Genomic DNA, 25,494 nt, shown 5'->3' on the forward strand with positions numbered 1-25,494 from the left:
ATGGAATCTTGTCTTCCGTTCTCCTACGCACCATGACGCTCATGTCATCAGGGCCAGGGTGGCAAAGACCCCATTTAGAAAACCAGCAGCCACTCAAGTCCTCGTGCCTGTCTCCACCTCCGGCTGTCTCCTCCGTCAGATCCTCGTGTGCCTCTGCTTTGCTTGCCAGGGCAAGTAGGTGGTAATTAAGAGAGGCTTTTCTTTTGATTTTTGAGCATCTAGAGGTTAGACTTGTGTTTTATGTAATACATTTCAGGAAAAACAGCAATGGCTTCTCATCTTTATATTCTATCAAGTGCTGTCAGCAGCATTCAGGAAAGAAAAAATGTATACCTGTTCAGGAAAACATCATTAAAATAGACCTTGTAGAAAGTGACAAGCTAATTATGTACCTTGGGTCATATTATTATCCTTCCTTTTGTGGTCCCTCCATCCCTCTCTGCTCTCCAGTGGCCTAGCCTTACAGTTAAAAAAGTTCTATTTTATATTTTAGGTACAGTTCCCTTTAAAGGTTATATGTTCATATAGTCACTGATGGAGTCCTGACTAGAGTGAAAAATGTAAATAACCTAAATTTCTAATAATAGAGCTAGGTGTGATGACACACACTTAGAAAGTGAAAATAAAAAGCCAGGCATAATGGCACATCTGTAATTCCTGTGCACAAGAAGCAAAAAATGAGAATTGCTACAAATTCGAGGCCACCCGGGGCCACCTAGTAAAATCCTGTCTCAAAGAACCAAACCAAGAATGTGGGTGAGAGCTTTGCATATAAAATCTTTTTGTGTAAGCAAGAAGACCCACATTTTGTTATGTTTGTTTTTTACTGTTTAAGTTTTTATGTGCATGATTGTGTTACGCGCATATCATGTGTACCACATGCATGCCTGGTGCCCGTGGAGGCCAGAAGAGGGTGTTAGATCCCCTGGAATCGTAGACAATTATGAGCCGCTCTATGGATCCTGGGAATTGAACCCAGGTCCTTTGGAAGAATATACAGTTCTCTTAACCACTGCCATCTCTCTAGCCCCCAACACCTAAATTTAGATTCCTAGGACCCACATAAATGCTGGGAAAGTATGGTAGCCCACTTCTAATTTCAGCCTCAGAAGGTTGAGAAGGGATTTGTCCAGAGTAAGGTGGCTAGACATAATAAACCATTATCAGTGAGTTCTAGGTTTAAGAGGACCAGCCTGCATCAGGTCAGCATGGTAGTGCACGCCTTTAATCCCAGCACTTGGGAGGCAGGGCTCAAGGCCAGCTTGGTCTACATAATAAATTCCAGGACAGCCATGGTACATAGAGAGACACTGTCTCAGAGGAGGGCAGGACGGGGGGGGGGGGGGGGGGGGGGGGGGGGGGGGGGGAGAGGATGGGGGGGGGGAGACCAGTAGATGAATGATTAAATTACATCTCACTAGTACAGTAAAATGTTATGTGATGATTTCAAGTAATCTCAAAGTTGAGTGGTGTAATTGTGTGTGCACTAAATTTTTGACTTTAATACAGATTCATAGATAAAAAGCTGGACAGCTACATAATGCTAACAGTGATATCTGTCAGGGAGTGCAGTAGTTTGTATTTTTCTGACATGTATAACTTTATGTGTTTTCATGACTCCTAAATACAGTGATGTACTTTGTAATCTTGAAAAGATTTGAAAGAAATGTGTGGATTTCTTTTTTCTTTTTGATGACGCCCCTTTGTTTCTGTCTCAGTGTACACAGCCTGTGCTGAATGATCTGATGCCAGATATTGCCATGGGAGTGTCTACATTGTCACTCAAGGACAGGAGGCTCCCAGAGCTTGCTGCAGACACAGAATTACGCCAGCCAGTTTCTGAAGCGGGACCAGGGCCTCCGCAGCATCTCTCTGGTATTCCACAGAGACATACACACACTTCTCGGAAAAAACACACACTAGAGCTAAAACCAGATGGTAGAGAAAATCAGCAGGAATACCCAGATCTGTATGACTTCTCGAATGCTGCTTGCAGACCTTCCACTCCTGTTCCTGGCAGACGCACTCCTTCCCCTTCACATGGTAGATATTTTGGTCCAGATTTGTACAGCCACAATAAGGCATCACCAAATGGCTTAAAGTCAGCTTACCTACCTGGTCAGACCTCTCCTAAAAAACAGGACGATGCTAGGAGAGAATATCCGCTCTCTCCTGACGGGCATCTACACAAGCAGAAGAATGAGCCAATACGCCTGGATGTTGTTGAGCAGCCTCCCCAGAGGTCAGACTTTCCTTTGGCAGCCTCAGAAAATGCTGGTAATGGTCCAGCCCATGTCAGGGCACGAACTGCAGTAGAAACTGACTTGACTTTTGGGCTAACACCTAACAGACCTCCTTCCCATTCTGCATGTAGCGCCGAAGCTCTGGAAGAGCGATCCAGTAGAAGACTGACAGACAGTGAGTCCCTGGGCCATGTAGCTCAGAGGAACACAGATCTGGAAAGGGATGATTCCATTAGCAGAGGAAGGAGGTCGCCGAGCAAGCCAGACTTCCTCTACAAAAAGTCTGCCCTCTGAGAGCAGCTTCCAAGTCTGTGCCTGCAGTGGGAGACATCCTGTCTTATGATGTGACCCAACAACTTACTGACCGCTTTTTTGATGCCAGCTCAGCTTCACATTTCATCCTAGCTTTTGTGTGTATATATGTTTATTATACATGGCATGCTAAGAGGGTTGTTTTGAATGCTGCATCTGTCTTTCGTGTTTAACAGTTGTGTGGGGAACATCTTAAAGAGCAAGCAAGCTGGCACTTTCTCTTCTTTACAAATGACTAACTTTTTGCACTTGTACATTTTATTTGTATTGATTTTATAAGTGTGTTAAACTTTATTGCTGCATTTAAAGGACTGTATTTTCATACTTTTTTGCATTTTACCTATCATCTACCAGTTTCCATGTGCATTGGGTTGCACACTAAGATGTATTTTCTTACAAAATAGTTGTGTTTATTTTTTAATTATAGAAATTCCAAAGAACAGCACATCAAACGCTCCTCTTTTTCTGTGATTGTTTCAGTTCAGAAATCTTCCTGCTCAGTCTCCATAAATCTGATGTCATCCTTTTTTGTATGTCTTGAAAGCCAGTCTTCATTCCCCACAGCAGGAGTCCAAGCCAGGTCTTGATGTTTTTTTAATTCAGTGAAGAACATGAAGAAGGAAAGCCTTGGTGTCCAGCCTGAGGCTGCTATGTAATTACAGTGTGCACATTTTCAAGACCCCTGTAGATTCTGGAATAGAGTTACTCACTAACTCACTCCAAAAAGGTCTAAGGAAATTGGACCTTAATATTAGAAAAGAGTTGAGCTGGGCTTGGGTATGGATGTGCACACCTGTAATAATCCCACACTTAAGAGGTAGAGACAGCAGATCAGAAGTTCAAGGTCATCTTACATTACATAGTGTGAGGTCAAGACTAGGCTGGTTCATGTGAGCCCCTGCCTCAAAAAAAAAAAAAACAACAAAGAACAGTAGGAGCGGTGGTGATATCACACACAGGGCACACTGATGGATGCCTGGCTCTGCATGTGATTCACTGTGCTGGGGGAAATGACTGCCTTCGGTTGTCTCGCATTTTGTGGGAAAAAAAACAAAGGGCTTCAGTCTTATATATTCAATCTTATGTATGTCATTTGGTATTTGTAAGCATACGTTTTTCTTAATGTTTTCAAAGTATGGATTTTGGTGTCTTACACAGTTATATGATGCATAGTGCTTTACCACCAAAAAAAAAAAAAAAAAAACTATTTTGTTTGCAGTAAAACACTACATGTCCTACTTGAACTCCACCAGAGATGCTGGTTTGGCATATACTCAATCACTGAGCACATGGGCTCTTTCATGATCCTTTCCCTCAGAAGGGCGATGTGTGAGCTAAGGACTGTTTTTGTTTGGTTTTTGGCTTTTAGGTTTTTCTTTTTTTCTTACTCTCTAATGTAAATATATTAGTATTTAAGTTTTCAATCACTTTGGCATCATTTGAACATTCATTTTGTATTTTTATAAACACAGCCGTAGCACCTAGAAGAGAGACTTCCTGAACATTCTGTGTGGAAAAGGTATTTGGGAGCCTCTTTTCTATGTGTGTACATATAACTAGGAATCAACTCACACTCACTCTAAAACTATGCAGGGCTAGGGAGCCTTCACAAGCTACCATAGAAGTGAATTACACGCACTTTGAACTGAATAGGTTTCTATTGGGTATCAGCAACTCGGATTCCTCCTCAAACTGTAGTTTCTCTTACGGTCTTTTCCTGCTTTACCCTGTGGATATACACTCAGGGATGATCTGACATTTAAACAATCCTAACAGTAGATAATCTCATAGATGGGATCATGCCCATCTCTGTATGCCCGGCAGTTGCTGCCACTTGATCTGTTGCCTGACTAGTTAGCTGCTGCTCCTGCATCCGCTGACTGTGGCCAATCCTGGGGACCTGCATCCTGAGCTTGGAGGCTTGCACAGGGCAGGCATATCTGCTATAAGGTGGGCTCACATCACCCTTCTCAAGGTAGAAAACTGCGGGACTCTGCTCATCTTTAAGAGTTGTATCTTTTGAAGCACAGTCTGGGGTCCCAGAAGCAAAACCAATTCCATTCTGTTCCTACCTGTTTCTGGGACCTGTTGGCAGGTTGCGGTTTGCGATTGTTCTAGATCAGACTGTATTGTACAGGTGCTGCAGAGAAGCAAGTGCTCCTCATGCTTCCTCACCTCTGACCACTTTTCATTTTTCTGAAAATTCATTAAATGTGCTCTCCTATCCACAAGATGTAATTATAAAAGTTAGTGGACACTGTTCATAGCACTATTTAATTTATAATGTTTGCTTTTAGTGATTCAGTAGCTTACCTGTCCAAACTCTGTGTATAGAGGGAAATCTTGCTTTAATCTGTGGGATTGTGAACTGGTGTGACTTACAGGAGATAAACAGATGTGCTTTTGTGTGTGATAGGATAGGTGTTAGTGGGAAGTTAGACTCTGTGCCTCTGGCTGTGAACCGTCTATGAAATGTTTTAACGCTGTACTTACAGATGTGAAGTGTGAGTAGGTTGGTCTCAGAAGAGAAGTTATTTATGTGTGGCATTAACTTGGGCCACAGAAACTGGCATTTTTCTTAGTATAGAAATTTAATAAGAACCAAATCACAAAAACCCCAGATCTCCTTTTGAGGCCAGGGACAATCAGGCCGTTTGGACAATCGCCATTCCAGTCCTGCTGAGTGCTGAGGCTGGAGAACCACTGCTTAGGTTCTCACGATGCTGTTGATCCTTTTCTTGTGTTTTTGTTTTAGTTTTGTAATTTTGAAAAATAAAGTCGCCTGTTGCTTGTAAGGAGGAAAAAAAAATCATTCAAAACATAGATAGATCCTTAAATTTCCATGTACCATCTCCCTTCTACATTCCTCTGTTGGCTTTATTTCTGAGTGCAGTCCCTAGGCCTGAGCTAGCCTAGCATTTCATTGACCTGTTGGGCTTTTAGGGCTTGTTGTGCTAAATGATACTTGTCTTCTGTACCTCTTATATAGCTAAACCGAATTCTTGGTTTTGCTTCCTTATTGGCTGTTCTGTTCGGTTTTAATATCGGTTATCTTTTACTGCATTTTCTTTCATTACTTGTTGGAGCGCCAGCAATGGGTGCAACCCTTGTACATTTGAATGAAGCTGATGCTACAGAATGTAACAGGAGCTGGGGAATGCCATGTGGCGCCCGCTGGGCGAAGCTGACCTCAGGCGCTTTCTCTGGAGTTGAAGGATCAACATTCCCTGTGTCTACAACAAAGGAGATATGTCCTCATAATACTGAACTTGCCTTTTAAGGGAAAAATGCATTTCTTGAAATTTGCAGACCATTGTTCTGCAATGCTAAGGCATTTACGTGTTTCTTGGGGCTGAGTTAAGCCCTTTGTAGTCGACAGACTGTTAATGCCACAGAGATGGGTGCTATTCCCGGGTCTGCAGTGCTTCACAGTGTCTGCCACGTAGCTACTTTAAGCCTCATTCAGATAATCTTGCTGAGAGCTATTCTGCACGCCCTAGAGGTGTTTCACTATCTTCTGTCAACACTGCTGTGAACAGTGCTCTGTGAAGTGAAGTTCTTTTGTTCCATCAGTTGTACTAGTTGTCCTGTGGTTATTGTCTGGGCAAGTCTTTTGATTTTGTTTTTCCTAAAAAAATAGATCCATGACTGTACCAATCTTCCGTATTCAGAATATTATAATGCTGCGGCCACTTCTATAGAACGACTGTTTGCAAGTTTGTGTCTTAGAAATATCTTCTAATATCTTGTGTGTTCATGTGAGCTCTGGATCAGATATGCTCTGGAAGAGTCCTCGGGTGTGCCTGCACATGACTGTCTGGGTTATCTGAGCAGGCCCTAGGAAATTCTGCTTGTAGAGGAGGCGGCTGCAAACCCGAGGTTCCTGAGCTCCCTTTGCTGTGTCTGTGCCACATCTGGCCTCTACCACCGCGTTTCTTGTGGTTGTGCTGTTAGTGGTAAAGTCAAGTGCCTTCAATGCTAAAGGCTCAGAAATCTTTCTTAAACTGATTTATGTCCTATGCAAGTGTTTTCTACAGCCTGCATAACCAGTACTTTGTAAAACTTGTTTACGCTTCAATTGTACATAGTGTTTTTTAAAGAAATATATAGTATTTTTATTTAGGTACCTCCAAACTTGAACTCGTCTGTGTGAAACATTGTAAACGATACATTTCTCTTTTGAGTACCATCACAGTTGTACAGAGGTTTTCACTGGTTCTATTTTTCTACTGTTACTGATAAGCATGTAACACTGACTTTATCCTACATATAGTTGGCATTTCAAATAAATGGCTTGTATAGAACCTCCTGAGTTGGACAGTCTGTTCTAGCAGTATGGCATACGGTCTCCATCTACAGATGTGGTTGTACCCTTAAGGGTAGAAGCTGGAGGTTTTCTGCATTTTCTGTCTCATGTTTTCAATTTAGAAACATTTTTGATGATGGTGATGATGGTTTCCTTGGAAATTATCTTCTGGTTCATCGTTTTGTTTCACCCAGGACTTTTGAGAGACTTCATTGTACAAACTGGAGCAATGGTCTCCACAGGAAATTCAGCATTCCACCCACATGGTCCAGGCACCTGGCCTACATCATGCTCAGTCAGTGGGATAAAGATGTATCCAGGTACTCAGGCCTCCAAGCTTGGAAGACCTCAGGCAGAAGACAATTAGTTCTACCTCAACATTTTAACTTCTAAAAAGGAAAGATTCTGTTAAAAAAGGGAAGCTGAGATGGGAAGACTTGGCAGGGTGACCTTTAGAAAGAGCCAAGGCTACTGCTAGGCTAAGAGACGCCAAGGAGGTCAGAGCCTGCGGTGGCAAGAGCTAGGCACACATGAAGACTCTGGGACAAATTAGTGGGACCCACCTTATACCTCTTGGACAGGCAAATGCTAATGCTAATCTCAAAAGGTTAAAGTTGTCACAAAAGCGTTAGCCAGGATGGAGGGTGGGGCGTGGTATTAGCCAGATTTCCCAACAGTGGGAAGAGGCTAAGAACCAACAGAAGATGGGTTCAGGCTACAAAGGGTGCCGTGTTCCATGAATTAGGAGCTTTTGGTAGGCAAGGCAGGGAGGGTCTGATCTAGAGGAAAATGAGCTGAATATCGATCATATTAGTTTGGTTAGGAACTCTTATTTTCTTGTTTTTCGAGACAGTGTTTCTCTTTGTAGACCAGGCTGGCCTCGAACTCACAATGATCCACCTGCCTCTGCCTCCCTGAGCGCTGGGATTACAGGCGTGAGCCACAATTCGCCTGTAAGCAGTATCTGACAAGTATATTTAGGTGGTCTACATATATTTCATGACTAAGGGGAACATTGGAAGGAGGATGAAAGATACAGGTGAGGACCCTGGATGATCCTACCTCCCTAGGTGTTTTAGGGACTCAATGACTCAAGGCCCCTACAAGCAGGAAGGAAAACTATAAGGCCCAGTCAAGACAGCTACAGGGACCAGTCTTCAGAATAAAAGTGCTATGCACGCACATTGTGGAATAGAGAAAATGAGAGAGACTATAAAATATATGTGATAATTCCAAGAGTGCCTACAGAGCTGCTCCTGAGAGGGCTACTGGTAGTAATGAGGTAGGGGTATTTGGAATTATAGTCTCTGTCTCTTTCTCTGCCTCTGAGTGCCTGCCTCCCTCCATCCCTCTCTCCCTTCCTCTCTCCCCTTCTCTCTCCATAGGTCTGGCTGGCCTAGAACTCACTTTGTAGACCACATTGGCTTCACACTCAAAGATCTACCTGCTTCTGCCTCCCGAGTGCTAGAATTAAAGGTGTGTGCCTGCATTTCCTGTTTGAATATTTCCTTTTTATTGTACCATTGTACTAGTACATTTTTTTTATTGTACTGGTTCTTTTTTTAAATGGGGCTCAGAGTTGGGAATTCAGCTTCAGGTAATGCCAAGTACATGCACCACAAACCTCAAACCCGTGCTTACATTCATTATCACACTGAGCTTGTGGAGGTCGAAGAGTAGTCAGTTCTCTCCCTCCACCTAGAAATCAAGTTCAGGATGTCCAGCGCAACAGTTTTCACCCCCTCTCCAGCCACAGTTAAATTTTCACCTATTATCACCCCTTCAAATCAAAGGAAAAAGCCTAAAGATCACTTCTCGTATCCAAAGTGGCTGCTGCTCCTAGTTTCAGGAGGTCAGGCCTCTGAGTGTTTCAGGGATGACTGGGCAAGTCGAGTCAACAAGACTGGTGGGCAGGCAGTCTAGCGGGGTGAGAACATGGAGGTCTCCTGGGCAGATGGCTTGGTGAGCAGCAGAGAGGGTGGAGACTACAGATACAGGTCCAAGGAGGTTACTCTCAGAGACAGAGCTGGGTAGTGGTAACCAGCCAGCTCAGACCTGGTCATCAAGTGTGTGGCATGACCATCACCATGCATTTAGGCCCTACTCTGAAGGTGGTTGACCCTGTCAACTCAGCATCACTTTTGTTATAAACTGTGTGTGTGTGTGTGTGCTGGGCATGCGTGAGACATGGTACATTTATGGAGGTCAAAGAACAACTTCCAGGAGCGAGTTTTCTCCTACCCAGTGGGACTAAAGGATATGAACTCAGATTGTCGGGTTTGGCAACAAGCACCTTTACCCACTGAGTCATCTACGCCCTCAACACCATTTCTCTTTCTAAAGGTTTCATCAGTGTTCAGCCTCCACGATGTCTGTATCACATGTGCCTGATGTTACAAGAGGCCTGAGACGACACTGGTCCGATCCCATGGAACTGGAACTACAGACAGCCATCAGCCACCATGTGGCTGCTGGTACTCTGAAAAGGCGACCAGTATCCTTAACCAGAGCCATCTTCCCATCCCTTGGCAATCATTTAAGAACTCTTTCTACTCCATGCTAACTTCTCCAAGTTCAGAAATCAACTGTAGTACTGCTCGTTGTCCTTCCTTTTAAAACATTTTCATCTCGTTTCAAGAGATTGTCATGTGATTCGCAAAAGATAGAATTCCACATCACTCCACCACCATTCTCCATGCTCAGATTCTTTCTGCCCTCCCTTCTTGATGTTCCCTAACTCTTGCAAGGGGCACTATAGACCTCATTTAGGGGTGCTCAGTAGTCACTAATTCTCAGAACTTTGAGCCATCTCCACAGTAACTGGCAGCGACACTCATGTATGACCAGGTACTTAAAAGGTCAGTTGACAGCACATCAGGTCCATTTGCTGCTGTTGACTGATCAGGATGTCTGGCATATCACTGGTTCAGTTTCCAGCCTATCATCCCCTACTACAACTACAGAACCAAGTGATTTGAGACACTTGGTGGTTTCTAGGGCTTGGGTCCCTTTCCTTTATCATCCCACCCAGCTTGCCAGTAACATGCTGCATTCCTGGCTACGCCTGTGGGCAGTTTTCCTGGCACCAAGGATATCTGCATCAGGTTTTTAGCTACAGGAGCAGCTCAAGGGTGAGAGCACTTCATTCACCTAACTCGGTGTGGGCAGTCTCTCTCTCCCCATCATTCTCTTTGGCAGTGCCCATCATTGACCTAGGCTAGTAGCCCCTGCAAGCTTCTACCACTCAGTGGTGAGGCTACAGGCATGTGAGTACACCATACTCAAGTTTTTTGTGTAGGTTCTGAGATTTGAACTCAGGTCACACTTGGTCAGCAAACTCTCTTAACCCTGCTGAGCCATTCCCGCAGACCCAGGACCCATTTTATAGAACAGCAGGCACAGAATGAACTGCCTCCAATTTTGAACCAGGAGCCTGGGCAGACATTAGGTGGGACTCAGTTTCTTACCACCAGCAGATGGAGGTTGTGTAGATTTAAACAGGACCAGAAAGTTAAAAAACAAACAAACCGGACCAAGAACAACCAGAAAAGTAACTATTTTGAATTGCTTTAATTTGGATTTTACAAAAACCTGATTTAAGTATGTTAAGTTCAGTAATAATTTCTACAAAAAAAAAAAAAAAAGTACATACAATGCCAGAATTCCTTAACAGCAACTAGTATCACATTTTTTCTTATGCAAAAAAAAAGAAAAAAAAAAAAAAAAACATGCATTAATATCAAGTGCCACATGTTGGCCCAAACCATCTCTACAAGAAGAGATGGCCCAATAGTAAGAAAACTAGTTGTGAACAGGTACAAAAAGAGGTTTTCTGGTTAAATGGGGACTTTTCTTAGGCAAGCCCTTCACTGGCCATTTGTACTTTTGCTGCTCACTGACACTGCGTGGAACCTTGGTTCTGACCTGTCACAAGCAGACAGGAACTTTTTGGTAGTTAAATCTGACATCTGGGAAGATACAAACTTTGAGGACACACTGGTACATGGAAAGGGCAACTTTCAAGTTCAAAATATCCTCAGACTTGGAAGACCACCCCCAGGCTGTAGGCACCTGAGGGTTCTGACGGAGCCCTCGCCAGGCCAGCTCAGTGCACACAGGCACTGCCGGCAGTTGGGACCTTCCAGCTCTGCAGGTCAGACTTCACAGCATCTGTTATTAGGATGCTGCAGGCTGTACACAGCACAGGAGCCAGGCCATTTCCTGAGGCCTTATTTGTAAGCTACTTCATCTTGTCCAGGAATTGGAAAGTACTCATGCATACAAATGCTGCACACACACAAAAATATCCACACCAACATGTGACCTAAAATGCCTTTAATGTACCTCACAGTGTGCTAGGAAGACCCTGACCCTCTAGAGGGTGCAACTTAGGGCTTTGTGGACCAAAGATGTTTTCCACATAGACTGAGGGAGCTTTAAAAAGAGTTCACACCATCCAAAAGACTTCTGTCAAACATGGGAGTTTTACACAACAATCCATGAGGGGCTTCAGTCAGGAGGGGAGTAGCTGTGCATGCTGTTTACACACAAAATCTCAACGTGTGTGCAGCTGAGAGCTTTGTCTGGAATCTGCAGTCTCTTCCAGGCCTGTCGCTGCCCCACTCACTGCCACGAGGGTCAGTCAGTATCTTTGCCTTCAGCACAGACTCAAGGGGAAAAATAACTTACTGGGGTTCCAAGAACATTTTTCCTAACACAACAGTATCAAAATAGGTCCATTTTCATATATATGTATGCATATCCCTGATAATGTAAGAACCCGGAGAACTCTAAAGCACCCACATGTCGTGGGTGGGGGCGTCATTTTTAGGCAGCAGCAAAGGGACTCCCATCTGAGTGGATTCCCCAGAAGCCCGGGGAACATTACAGTACTAACGCTGATGTCTGAGGACCAGAAGAATGGTGAAGAAATTTCACTTTAAACTCATCAGCAAAATTCAGAACAAAGGCTTGATTCCTCAGTCCTGCCACGAGTCAACCTCCCTGCCTCCTGTAGATATCAACACCACCACAACACCAGTCCTGGCTACTCTGAAGGTTGGTCCAGAGAAAAGTTCCCAAGTCTCTTTAAGCCATAATCAAACCTCACAAGCAATGAGAGGACTCACAGAGCAGGGTTGAGGAAGCTTTGACCCAAGGCACCGTGATCACGGGGGCAGCAGGGATTGTCCCACACAGAGGTTCAGGCTGACAGGAAGAGAACCTGTAAGACACAGAGGACCCTGAAGGCAGTAGCTCTGTGGATACACATTTGGGAGTCATAGAACAAATTGCTAAAAAAGAAACCAATTTGCTTTCTCAAGATCAAATCAAACTCCTTAAAACATAAGAAAAAAAAAAAAAAATCCTGGGTATCCTGGACAGAAAAGCTGAAGTCTGTGGAATGAGCTGAGTCAAAGAGGACGCTTGAGAGACCAGAACGAACACTGTGGCTACAGTTAAGGAGCAGGGAGCTTGACGCCACAGGAGGACGGAAAGGGGACCAAGTCTGAGAGGGGCCTCTTTATTCCGGAATGGTGGCATTTTCGTGAACCGGAATGAGGAAGCATGTTGCCCCATTCTAGCTGCAGTAATACTGCAGCCCATCCACTCTCCTCCTCTTTTTTGATTGAAATTCTTCAAAGAACTGCTGAATATCTTCTCTCTTAACAACCTGTTGGTGAAAAGCCAAGATGTGAAATAGAGCTACATTCTGTAACAGCAACAAAAGGTTAGAGCACTCACAAGCAAGCAAAGGAACCCCACTGGTTAATTCCAAAGCCAGGAAAGCTGGTGTGGTGGCACAGTCTGAAATCCTAGTGTAGGAAGACAGCCACAAGTTCAAGGCCAGCCTGGACTACTGAATAGTCTCAGTTTCAAAACCACAAAAATCAAAGAAAAAGGAATTGCAGTCGCCCTCCATTCAGCACAGGACTGCATGTGGATAAGCTCTGCAGTGGGAAACTGTGTTGGACACACCCAAGCCATGAAGAACCTGGGCAGGGAACACAGTATGCTGTGCAGTGAGCCCAGGCCGTCACTGACAAGAGTGACAGATACACAACTTGAAGTAGCTTTTACTAAGTGGCCACTGCTTTCCTTTCACAGCAGTGGGGCAAATACTACATCACACCACATTTGACAGGGGCCTCTGTAGCTCAGTGTGTAGTTAATGCCATCTTTTTACGGAAATGCTCACTGAGGCCCAACAGAGGCTGACCACTCAGTCACCCAGCCAGGCAGCAGAGAGACTGTCATCTCTGTCATTATGACTGATGCATAGATTCGTTTAGATTTCAATTTACCCTTCTCAGGTCTCTGATCACATTGATGGCTAAGCTAATAATAGCCTGATAGCTACAAAACAAGCAATTAGCACCTCACTCCAAGGTCAATTCATCAGCTCCTTAAAAGTACTAACTCCTAGATCTCTCATTTAAAAGGCAAACAGGTTTGCCTTACAGACCTCATGTTAAAGATAAACATGCTTCAGATGCCTTCTCAGTCCTCTTCCTGTGCAGGGGACCAGGTGTTAAGCCTTACTCCTAGAACTGCTACTGTCAGGTCTAGACACAGTCTACTTTACCTGCTCAAAAACAGGTCTCAGATGTAACTTTTACTATTCCTTTAGCTAAAAGAACTTACTTTACAGGCACTGTTCCCAGGAATCTCACCCATGTCTCACGGTAAATAATTAGTATGAAGGCCTAAGGATACAAAAGTTTAAGCTATGAAGGAAAGCTTCTAAGAAGATATTTGAGGGTCTAAGATGTTTAACGGTTGGTTAAGTGCAAGTTATAAAGGTTTGAGGGTCTAAGTTGTTTTAAGGTTGGTAAACGTGAATTATCAAAGTTGCAGGTTCTAAAGATGATGTAAGGTATCCTAAAGAGATAAAAATGTGTTAGATTTCTTCCTGTTGCTATGCTACTGTCATATTAAGACTGTTCAGAGCTTTGACATTAATCACTGGAGCTCTGATTTATTAATCCAAATCTACTAAATCAACTATACAATTTACTATTATGGTTCTAAACTCAAGATTTTAAGTTTCCTTTTGTTTGTCTTTTAAGTATAGACTTAAAAGTTGTTTCTCACTGTGCTAAACTTGTATACATCCAGTCTTCTGGATAGAGGGAAAGAGCCCTTCTTCCCCAGAGCTCACCTTAAAGAATGTCTATGCTGTTAACACAAAGCTGTATGTCTACTGCCTTTTCTACAATGTATATTTCACTACAAGCAATGTTGATACTAACATGTTTAAAACTTATCTTCTTTTTAAACTTAAAAGGGATTTTTGAAAGCCACAAGAAATCCACCTGAATCCACTTCTCAGGTCAAATGGAATCCAGATAAGTATTGCCAATCAGCAGCCTAAATTTCCAACCTATTGCCTATTCCAGAGATTGGGACTCCCCTCCCCCAACTACCAAAACAATGGGTCCAAAAGTTTCAAATGTGTGCTGAGACTGGATAGGCTCTCTCGGCATCTGTGCTCCCCACTTGTGGGTTGAAATCATGCTGCTGGGACCCTATTCCTGGCCTGCTTTCCAACCATCCAACTGCTACATTCTGCCCCCAACACCAGCTGATTGGTGAGCTCCCCTCCATGGTTGGTGCAAATGCTCCCCTTTGTCTAAGAGACTGTTGATCGTCTGGCACCTTTCTGGTTCACTGAGGAACAGAGGTACCCCCAATCATGGCTTTCAAGGCTATGGTTAGTCCTTCTCACCAACCTTCATATAGACACCAACCCTGAATGAATAATTTTTTTCTGGCATGATTTCCAGGTTCCTTTTCTCACGTGTTGAAAATCCTAGAGCTAGGTGAAACCATGTCTCCAGGCATCTGCCACATGGCCCTGGCACAGCTCGTGATGACCTGCTCTGCCAGCTTGTGCCATTTCGTCTCTGGTTCTCCTGTACTCTGGGGGACAACCCAGAGTATGGCCAAACTAATTTACTTTGCTCTCTTACCCATGGGAATCGCATCTCCTACTATACCCCCAGGCTCTCCTCTTGTGTGTCTCCTAGATAATTTCAGATCCCTACAACTTAGTGCCCGCTTTAAGTGTTTGTAAGCTTACCAGCCTATGCAATCAAACTTGGCCTCAATTTCCCTTAGATGACAGATTCAAAACAGGATCATTTTAATTACTGCCAGCAATTGAGAAAATGGAAGGAGGTTCCCTATGTTCAAGCTTGCTCTCCCAAAAAGTTTCAAATGTACACCTAAAAAGGAATATTCTCCCTAACCTTCTTAACTTTTTCTCCTGTCCATATATATGTTCCCTATAGCCTGTCAGGTCTTGGTGTTTCCTACATCCAAGACAGCGCCAAAGCAGCTACCCACAGGTGCTCCAGTCTAACCTCACAGATTGTGTCAGCTAGACCTGCATTTTCTGGCCCCTGGCCACTGATGTTCTCAGATCCTGGACAGTAAATACAACAGCCTGCTCTTCTTGGGCTTGACCAACATTTCAGCATTTGCCCACAAAATCAACGCCCCAATGTCAGCCAGAAGTAACCAGAGACAATTCCATTTCTTTGCCCCTTGTCCATTTATTATCCACAAAAGGCTTGAATGTCAGACCGAGGACAAACAGCTCCAGGTTCACCCAGCATTCCTCAGTCCCCATCTGCTGCAGGGGATGGCTAGCATACCCCGCCCCATACACTGAACTTTCCAGGGAAGGGGCCTCCCCCTGACCATATAATCCATACGTTTTGGTATGGGCTCTCTCTCTCTCTCTCCCTACCTCCTTCCCTCCCTCCCTCTCCTTCTCTCCTTCCCTTTCTCCCCTCCCTCCCATCTACCCTTCCTCCCTCAATTCTCCTCTTCTCTCTCCTCCCCCTCCCTTGCATGGCAGCCAAAAGAACCTACATTTATATATGTTAACTTGTCTTGCATGAGAAGCAGCCCAATGTCCTCATTCCTACCTTGCTTAGCAACCTGACCTTATCACCTGCACCACCAGGTGTGTGCCAGATGTAAAGAACCAGCCAGTCACTGCTTGCTCTCTCTGTCTTGGTTTCTCCCCTTCCCTGTCCCTGGGGACAACCCCTCTCCCATCTCTCTTTCTCTCCTCTCTTGGTCTCTGCCTCAGTTTTCTCTCTCCTTCCCTGTTTTTGGGGCAACCACCTCCGATCCATCTCCCAATGTCTCTCTCCCTCTCTTCCTATCCACCCCCTTCTCTTTATTCCCATTTCCGTACAATAAATCTCTTCAGACCAGTTCTCCTAGTTGACACTGTCATCAACCCTCGACTAAAATCTATACAATCTCCTTGCCTTAGCCCAAATAAATGATATCCATGGCCCCATTCCTTGGGACCAGTGAACCTGGCCAGGAGCAGGGTCTAATAAACCTGCCTTTATCTACTTTTAGTCTAATCTGGCCTATATTACATTGGAGGAAACCTATTTATTAGTAAGGACCCTCTTATTGATCCTTCTTGGCCTGCCAATATCTCTACAGGTAGCTTCTGCATTAAATGTTCAGCTATTTAGCCAGGCACTGTGGTAAACTCCTGTGATCCCAGCCTTTGGGAAGCTGAGACAGGCAGCTGAAGAATCTGAAGCCAGCCAAGGCTATATGTAAAATTCTTGTTTCAAATTACAAGCAAACAAAGGTAAAATAAAAAATTTTAAAAAAGAAAAATTGAAGTACTCCATTTATGTTGCACAATTTTTTTGTGTGGGGGGGAGGGGAGGGTTCGAGACAGGGTTTCTCTATGTAACAGCCCTGGCTGCACTGGAGCTCACTCTGTAGCCCAGGCTGGCCTCAAACTCACGGAGATCTGCCTGTCTCTACCTCCCAAGAGCTGGGTTCAAAGGCATGAGCCACCATACCAGAATTATTTTAATATATTTTTCTTATCAGTTTTTTAACATTAAAGAAAATAAGAATTTATTCAAAACTAACAAAGCTATGATTAAGGTTCTTTAACTCAACATACCGTGCCTTCATCAGCAAATCTCTTCAGGTAGTCTTTAAGCTCAGTCTTCAAGTCATTGTATTCTAAAAACCACAAAAACACCTTAAGTTCACATAGGCCATTGACTTTTTTTGTTTTTTATTTTATTTTTATTAATTACAGTTTATTATCTTTGTATCCCAGTTGTAGCCCTCTCCCCGCTCCCCTCCCAAGGCCAAAGACTTTTAAAAATAAAAGATTTGTCACTGATAGGCAAGTGCATTAACAATTTATACCAATGTTTCCTTAGTTAAAACCCAGAAAAACTTGTTCTCCACTTCTCTTAACTCCAGATTCCCTCCTTGTGGTATCTAGAGCCTTATATTTAATAAGAACAAACAATCCAGAAATGTCCACACTCTATAAAGACTAACTGAGGCAACTAAAAAGGGGTCCTAATTTTTCAGTGAATCAAGCCTCTCAAGTAACCCTGAACTCATCAGACAGCCTTCCCACCCATAACCCCCCCCCCCCCCCCCCCCCCCCCCCCCCCATACACACTTTGGTTTTTAGAGACAGGATTTCTCTGTGTAGCCCTGGCTTTCCTGGAAATCACTCTGCAGACCAGGCTGGCCTTGAACTCTGCCTCTGCATCCCAAGTGCTGATTTTAAAAGTGTGTGCCACCATCATCCACATTATCACAGATGAAGAATCTCTTAAACACAGGCACTATCACTGAAAAACTTTTAATCAGGGTCTCAGAATGTGTGTGTGTTGTGTGCTCTTGCATGCACATAAATTCACCAAAGAACAATAATACATGTATATGAAAATATCATAATGATGCCTATTGCTTGTATAGAACTAAGAAAAAACAAGTTTTTAGTCTAATAATGGTAAAAGAAAAATTTAACTGGTTACAAATAAAAGAGAAATGATCGATGCTCTGAAAGAGACACAAAGAGGGCTGGAGAGATGGCTCAGAGGTGAAGAGCACTAGCGGCTCTTCCAGAGTCCTGAGTTGATTCCCAGATATAGATATCTAGACCTAGATAACCATCTATAATGAGATGCGGGTATACATGTGGGCAGAGCACTGTATACATAATAAACAAATCTTTAAAGAGTGGGGCATCGGAGGGGGGCACAAAGGTCATAGAATCCAAGCGAAAAGTGGCTGAGACTGAAACACTGAATCACAAGACCATGCCTGCCAGAAGAGGGCACCAGATCATGTTATAGATGGTGTGAGCCACCGTGTGGTTGCTGGGAATTGAACTCAGGACCTCTGAGAGAGCAGACTGTGGTCTTAACCTCTGAGCCATCTCTCTAGCCCTACTTTCCTATTATTATTCTGTGTTCAGATATCTACCCTTAATTTCAATAGTCCATGTTGTGGTTTGTTTGTTTCTTTCTTTCTTTCTCTCTCTTTTGAGACAGGGTCTGTACAGTGCCCTGACTGTTCTAAAGCTCACTATATAAACCAGACTGGCCTCAAAACACACTGAAATCCTCATGCCCCTGGCCCCGTATGCTGGGATTATATGTGTGCCCCACCACAGCTAGCAAAACTGTGGGTTCTTTGTTTTGTTTTTTTTTTTTAAACTTTGTTTTTTTTTTTTTTCATTTTATTTTATGTGCATTAGTGTGAAGGTGTCAGATCCCTTGAAATTCAGTGCTCTTAACCACTGAGCCAACTCTCCAGCCCCAAAACTGTGGTTTCTTAAACATTATTGAAGCATGAAATGCTGATGAGCCATTGGTAACAGCAACTGACTATTCAGCTTTATTAAAAATCAAACAGTAGCAAAGGACTACTACATAATTCTGACTCACATTACACAAAATCAGAAACATGGATGTTTACTGTCTTTATCCATGCTTCTGCATAATGAAGGAAACGCTATAAACAGTTCTTACCACAGATGAGTTCCACTTGCTGGACTCTGTTCATGCTGCTGAGGGTGTCCATCAAAGGGTCCCTTCTATCCGCTGCCTGGTCACTCTTGCCTTTGTTCTCATATGCCAGAACGGTATCATATTCATCTGTCAGGAACAGCACGTCTAGTTCTCTATACATTTTCTTTAGAAAGAAAAGAAAGAAAAGAAAAAAAAATTCTGTTTCCTTATTTAGAATGTCATTTTCAGAAAGCCAAAGTCAGGAGAATAATTAACAATTCCATTTATTTTTAAATTCACACTAGAAAACTGAGCCTCAAAGTTGCCTCTTGAATTTCTACTTTTGGCCCAGATCTTTTTCAGAAATCTTCCAACTTCCACAGGACTATGGTCTATGCAGTCTGAATTTACTAATTTTCGAGCCCTTGGTTTCTGAGCAATTCTATGATACAAAGAACTGGTTACATATTTTTATGTGCACAAACATTTTGCCTATCTACATGTCAGTGAACTACATGAAGGCAGTGCCCACAGAGGCCACAAGAGACTATCAGATCCTCTGGGACTGGAGCACAGACATTTGTGAGCCACCATGAGGGTGTCGGGAACTGAACCTGGGTCCTCTGCAAGAGCAGTAACTATACTTACCACTGAGGCACCTCCAGGCCCATGTTTTCTACTAAAACTTGGTAGAAAGCATCACATAATTCCTATTTTCCTCTACAAAAACTCAGTCTAAGAGTGTGACCTCATAAATTTGGCCCATAGGAAATTGAGTGTCCCCTGAAGCCCTGTTATCAATCCATGAATAATTTTGCAGTGTATAATCTGTGAGGGTCAAGTGGAACCAAACACTCACCATACAATCTTGGCAGGTGCACAACCTGCTCCGCCAGTTCAGGGGCCAGTAGGTGGCAGCATCCTTCTTTACAAACAGCTTGGCTTGGAGCTCCTGAAGTCTGCAGCCAGACTGCGACTCACTTTTGGTGTTTCCATTCTTAAGCACGGTCTGAAATAAAATTAAATTTTGAAGCATGAGTCTCTGTATTTCTAAATTTAAAGAAATAATCAATTTTATTCTTCTGTGCATGGTGCTTTGTTGTATGTCTATGTACCATGTGCATGCCTGGTGTCCATGGAGGCTATGAGGGGGACTGGAGTTAAGGATGGTTGTAAGCTACCATGTGGGTTCTGGAAGTCAAACCCTAGGTCCTCTGAAACAAAAGCCACTGCTTTTAACCACATGCACAGCTGTGTACGTGTGTGTAGAAAGGACGTGACAATCAAGTGTCTTCCTCAATCATCTTCCTCACCTTATTTTTTGAAACAGGATCTCTCACTGAACTTGGAGCTCACCGATTGGCTAGATTGTCTGTCAGCTAATTCCAGGGATCCTCTCATATCCAACTTTCCCGCACTGGGATGCAGGCGCACACTGCTCCTGCTCGGTTTTGTTGTTCTTTCAGACAGTGTATCACTATGCAGCTCAGTTATACCCTAGAACTTGCTACATTGACTAGGTGAGCTTCAAACTCAGAGCTCTCCCTTCCTCTGCCTCCTGAGTGCTGGAATCAAGGCGCTACCACGCCCAACAATGTTTTTTCACATGGGTACCAGAGAACTAAAGTCCTCACACTTGTATGACAAGCACTTTACCACCTCCCCAGCCTATGCCCAGCCTTTTGTCATGGGCCCTACAGATGAAACTCACATCCGAGCACTCAGCTGACTAGATTCACTTCTTATGTGGCTTGAATTTCCTACAGTACCTGGAGGTCAGACTGAGAACTAGAGCTGGCACATGGCTCATTATTCTGCTCTGCTTTAGCTTCCTTGCCAGCATTCCTTTCAGGTTCTGGAGCATCTTCTTTCAGGGTGTTATCTTCATGGCCTCCATTTTCAGGCTTGACAAGGTTTTGATTACCCATCCCATCAACATTCAGCAGCTGTCCGTCATCTTCAGCAGGTATCCTGGAGACTGTAGGTTCAATGACACAGAACGGAGCTGTACATAGGCCTCTCAGACCAAGAAATCACACTGTTAAAATATCTCAGACTAGGAGAAAAGCTAACCTGAATCTCTGTAATAACAAGAAAGGAATTAACACTGTTTTTTAATATTATGCTTACCTAACTCAAATAAATGGTTCATTAAGAAATATTAATGTGTATATAAACACTTTATACATAAAGAATACACTACAGCTGTTTAAAAAAAAAGGGGGGCTAACTAAAGAAACGAGGCAGTGGGAAGGGATTTAACTAAAAGCAGAAGAAACACGATTCTGGAAAACACAAGATTTTATTTGGGAGGAGAGAATTAGAAAGGGTGAGTCTAGAGACAGATGGGAAAGAAGCTAACAGTGGGAAAGTGTTGCAACCTACGGCGAAGCACCTGACAGGGTAGGGGAAGACAAAGAAAACCCAGGCTGGGACATGAGGATCCAGAAGGCTTTAAGACCAGCCTGAGTGACAGAGAAACCCTACTTGGAAACAAACAAAAAAAAAAAAAAACAAAAAACACATACAGAGCTTGGGGCTTAGAGGACAGCTCTTGCCCAGCTTGTGTGAGGGTCTGGGTTTGATCCTTAAGAGTACAAACACAACAAAACAACCAATCAGCCAAAAGCAAAAGCAAAAACCTCAGTGGGAAACACATGTAACTCAACGGTCTGCAGCCATCTGGGCTGTCTCTGGAAGAACGAACAGAAAGAGCTGTGACTACGGCAACCTTGAGGTAAAGCCAGAGAGCTTAGGCATGGCTCTGCTGCTTGTAGCTCCTGTGGCCAAAGTCCCCGAAGGGGAGGACAAGGAAAGAAGGTGCGCAGCAGAATGTCAGCGTCAGCAGAACAGCACACAGAGCACTGACGACCACTACGCCAGCTTATGACTTAACTCCATTTCCTTACCTACACAACATGCTGTTTCCCCATCTGCAGCGGGGGGAATACACACACACTGCAAAATCCATATGGGAAAAGCCAACCTCCAGTGCAGAAGTATTAAAGCGTGTGGCTTTCACAAAGTAATTAGGTCACAGGGCCTTCCTTCACAACTGCAATCAGCATCTTAGAGGAGACTGTATGCTCCCTCTCCATGGCCAGAGGACACACACAAAGTTCCGTGTGTGAAGAATGGCCTTCACACCTAGCACCTTGACCTTTACTGTCAAGAACTGTAAGCAATATTTACTATTGACAAGTCTAAGGCATTGTATCACAACCCTGTAATGACAACCCCTTCAAAACAGGTCTTATATTTAACTACTTACTTTAGTTCTATTTATCTTTTATCTTTCAAAACCCCAACCAAATACTACCTCCTGAACTTTCTCTAACTCTGGTTGCATCACTACTCTGCACCATACTGTTCAAGTTCACGTTTGTTCTTGGTGGGCTCCCAACCAGTCTAAAAGCACTCAGTGGAGAAGGGACATAGCTGGATGCTTCCTAGATCTCTCTAAAATCCAGTTAAAAATACATTCTAAAAATTTTGGCTTGAACACACATATTTGATAAGCACAAATTTGCATCAGATCAACCTCACAGAAACACTTACCTGCCAACTGGGCAGCATAAGCCCACAAGAAAGAACAGCGCTTCATACAGGCCTGGCACACCATCTCTTGGAAATCCCCATTCTCAGGCGGAATGGCACCGAGATGCTGTGGATACAGAAGCAGATGTTTCCTGTGATCTCCACGTCTTCTAGAATGCCTATCCTTTCAGAAACAGATACTGCAAAAGTACACTGATCACATCTTTATCAAAAGAAATGTAAAATAAAACAGAAAATATTTTTTTTGAGATAGGGTCTCACTATGTAACCCTGGCAGGCTTGGAAATTGCTACACAAACCAGACTGGCCTTGAACTCACAGTTATCTGCCTCCAGAGTCTAGGATTAATGGTGTGTTCTTTGACCCAGTCAGTGAGCCATTTTTCAGCTCCATTTATTTATTTTTGTGACAGAGTCTCAGGTAGCTGAGGGTGGACTTCAACTCCTGATCTTTCTCCCTCCACCCACTAAGTGCTAGAATGATAGGCTTGTTCCATCATGTCCCATTGGACACATCTTAAGGTCGAAGTATCTCCTTACCCTGCCATGGAACCAGTCTTCACAGACCACACACTGAATCATCTCATCTGGAACCTGAAGAAAAAGCACTTTGTTAATGACTGTTCTGAATTCTAGGACATGAGAGTAAGGATGGCCCGCAGGAGAATTAAATAATTCTCTAGCAACTCCCTGAGAAATCTATCCATGTAAGAGCAGTCAAAAGGACAAATCCACTCTACATGAAGTAGCTTGCACACAATTATCAAAGTTCCTTGATATCCTTGATAGTAGAAACAGTATATACCAACAGACCATGCGGAAGATGATTTTCCCTTTATCTTAGGCTTTCCTACCAACTAGTTAATATCTTAATGTTTTTCTGTCCCTTTAATGTGATGGCTTCTTAAGAGACAAAAGTAAATAAATAGGACACCCAATAGGCATAAGTTTTGTTTTTCTTCCTGCCTCTCAATTTATCAACTTTTTTTGAGGGGGGTCCTCTTTATTTTAAAAGTGCTGTAAGAAACATTCTGCCCCATTCTTTAAAATATCTAGTTTTTGGAGATATTTGTTGGTGCATCAGTCTCTGCATGGAGAGGACCTAGACCCCCTACTTAGATGTAGCCAATAGGCAGCTTAGTGTCCATGTAGGTTCCTAAGTAAGGGGAGCAGGAACTGCCTCTGTCATGAACTCAGTTACCTGCTCTTTGATCACTTCCCCTGGTGATGCAGCCTTGACAGGCTACAGAGGAAGAGGATCCAGACAATTCTGATGACACTTGATAAGTTAGGGTCAGATGGCAGGGGAGGAGGACTCCCCCTTTCAGTGGACTAGAGGAAAGAGGATGGGAGGGAAGGAAAAAGTGTAGGACCAGGAGATGAAGGAGGGGGCTACCATCAGGATATAAAGTGAATAAATTGTAAAAAATAAAAATATATTTGTTAAAGATACTTTTAATTTTCTCTTGTATATAATTTGGTTCACTAATATGGTCCCAGACGATTAAAAAGCCAGAAAAGTGGAAAGAAAATGATAGGCAAGTGAGAGAGAGAAAAAAAAAGTCTGCTCCAATGTTTTATTCTTATGATACACAAATGGAAAAAAAAATCTAAAATGAACAGCAACAACAAAACCCTAGTTCGGTTCTAAGGTAGCTTGAGGTTATTTTAAACTTCTGATTCTCTTACCTCATCTTCAGGATCAGGGTAAGGTCTCTTACAAATGCAATATAATCCAAAAAAGTTGTCATTGTACTTATTGCAAGAATTTACCTTTGATTTGTCCTGAAAGAGAATAAATTTCAGTACATACAGTACATATAATGGTCTAATAGTATGTATATGGACCAGTTTATTTGAGCTGACACTAAACTGGGATTTCAAGACACTTCTTTTTCTTTTTATTTTCTTTAAGATTTATTATTTATGCAGTGTTCTGCCTGCATCTGTGCCTACAGGCAGGAAGAGGGCACCAGATCTCATTATATTATGGTTGCGAGCCACCATGTGGTGGCTGGGAATTGAACTCAGGACCTTTGGAAGAAAAGCCAGTGATCTTAACCTCTGAGCCATCTCTCCAGACACTCTATTGTTTTTTTAATGGTTTTTTTGAGACAAGGTCTCTCTGTATAAACCTGCAACTCACTGTGTAGACTAGGCTGGCCTTGAACTCATAGATCTGCCTGACTCTGCCTCCCAAGTGCTAGGAATGTAGGTAAGCAAGTGTCACCACATTTGTCGTCACTTTTCTTTTTTTTAAGGTTATTTTTATTGTGTGTGTGTGTGTGCGCGCGCGCGCAGCGCGTGCCTATGTTCCTGCACAAAGGTATGTGCACATGGCTGCAGGTGCCTGTACAAACTAAAGGTGTCAGATCCTTTTGGAGCTGGAGTTACAAGCAGTTATACCTATGAATTGAAATCAGGTCGTCTGGAAGAACAGTACATGCTCTCATCTGCTGAGCCATCTCTCTAGCTCTGAAGACATTTCTTAAATGCAGGTATGAAAGCCAAGACTGTCAGGTTATTAGGAGTCAAAAAGGAGGAAAAAAGAGCACTGCCTGCTCTTCCAAAGGACCCGGGTTCAATTCCCAGCACCCACATGGCAGCTCACAGCTGTCTATAATGCCAATTACAAGCAATCTGACACCTTCACACTAATGTACATTAAAAAAATTAATCATAAACTTAAAGGAGAAAACAAGGAGGTTTTAGCAATTATTAATGAGCAATGTGGCATTCTCCTTTCTCTTGCATCTACAATTTCCTGAGTTCTTTAAAAGCATAATTTGGTTTTGCAGACAGCTCTTTATAATTACCATAGCTCTTCATCCAGTCACATGCTCTAAAAGCCTCAGCATGCAGAGATAACCAGCATAAATAAAAATCAGCTTAAAAAGTATCTCCTCCCAGACCTTTAGCATTAACTATAATGTATACTGTAGATTCCCAAAAGGTTATCTAGTTTTTCCAGCCAAATAAAAGTGAAAACACTCAAAAATAAATATTTTGGAAAAAATATGTATTTTTTTACACTTTGGTAAATACCAACCTCAGCCCATTAATTGCATTTTTAAAATATACTTTTATTTTTTATATATAAATTTATTTTTTATATTTTATTCACTTTATATCTTGATTATTTTCCCATCCCTCATCTCCTCCCAGTCACACCCTCCCTCCCTCTTCCCCTTTATGAGCATTTTATTTATTTTTATTTGTGTGTGTGTGTGTGTGTGTGTGTGTGTGTGTGTGTGTGTGTGTGT

At 43.0% G+C, this 25,494-nt stretch overlaps 2 protein-coding genes across 2 annotated transcripts in view; one reads left to right on the forward strand and one right to left on the reverse strand.

The window, feature by feature from the left end:
• The window catches only part of Btbd7 (BTB domain containing 7), an 88,509-nt gene extending 81,650 nt beyond the window's left edge, over window positions 1-6,859 (forward strand). Inside the window, exon 11 of the mRNA XM_055593013.1 lies at window positions 1,719-6,859. Coding sequence (XP_055448988.1) covers window positions 1,719-2,537 — 819 coding nt within the window. The 3' untranslated portion in view covers window positions 2,538-6,859. The remainder of the gene's footprint in view (window positions 1-1,718) is intronic.
• Window positions 6,860-11,181: 4,322 nt separating this feature from the next.
• Ubr7 (ubiquitin protein ligase E3 component n-recognin 7) overlaps window positions 11,182-25,494 on the reverse strand; it is an 18,518-nt gene continuing 4,205 nt past the window's right edge. The window contains exons 4-11 of the mRNA XM_055592824.1: window positions 23,921-24,016; window positions 22,772-22,825; window positions 22,233-22,338; window positions 20,444-20,652; window positions 19,534-19,683; window positions 18,696-18,858; window positions 16,817-16,878; window positions 11,182-12,535 (exon numbers count right to left, since the gene is read on the reverse strand). Of these exons, the coding sequence (XP_055448799.1) occupies window positions 12,443-12,535; window positions 16,817-16,878; window positions 18,696-18,858; window positions 19,534-19,683; window positions 20,444-20,652; window positions 22,233-22,338; window positions 22,772-22,825; window positions 23,921-24,016 (933 nt within the window). The 3' untranslated portion in view covers window positions 11,182-12,442. The remainder of the gene's footprint in view (window positions 12,536-16,816; window positions 16,879-18,695; window positions 18,859-19,533; window positions 19,684-20,443; window positions 20,653-22,232; window positions 22,339-22,771; window positions 22,826-23,920; window positions 24,017-25,494) is intronic.

This window comes from Psammomys obesus, unplaced genomic scaffold (assembly GCF_907164565.1).
Source record: "Psammomys obesus unplaced genomic scaffold, mPsaObe1.curated_primary_1811, whole genome shotgun sequence".
Taxonomy (NCBI): domain Eukaryota; kingdom Metazoa; phylum Chordata; class Mammalia; order Rodentia; family Muridae; genus Psammomys; species Psammomys obesus.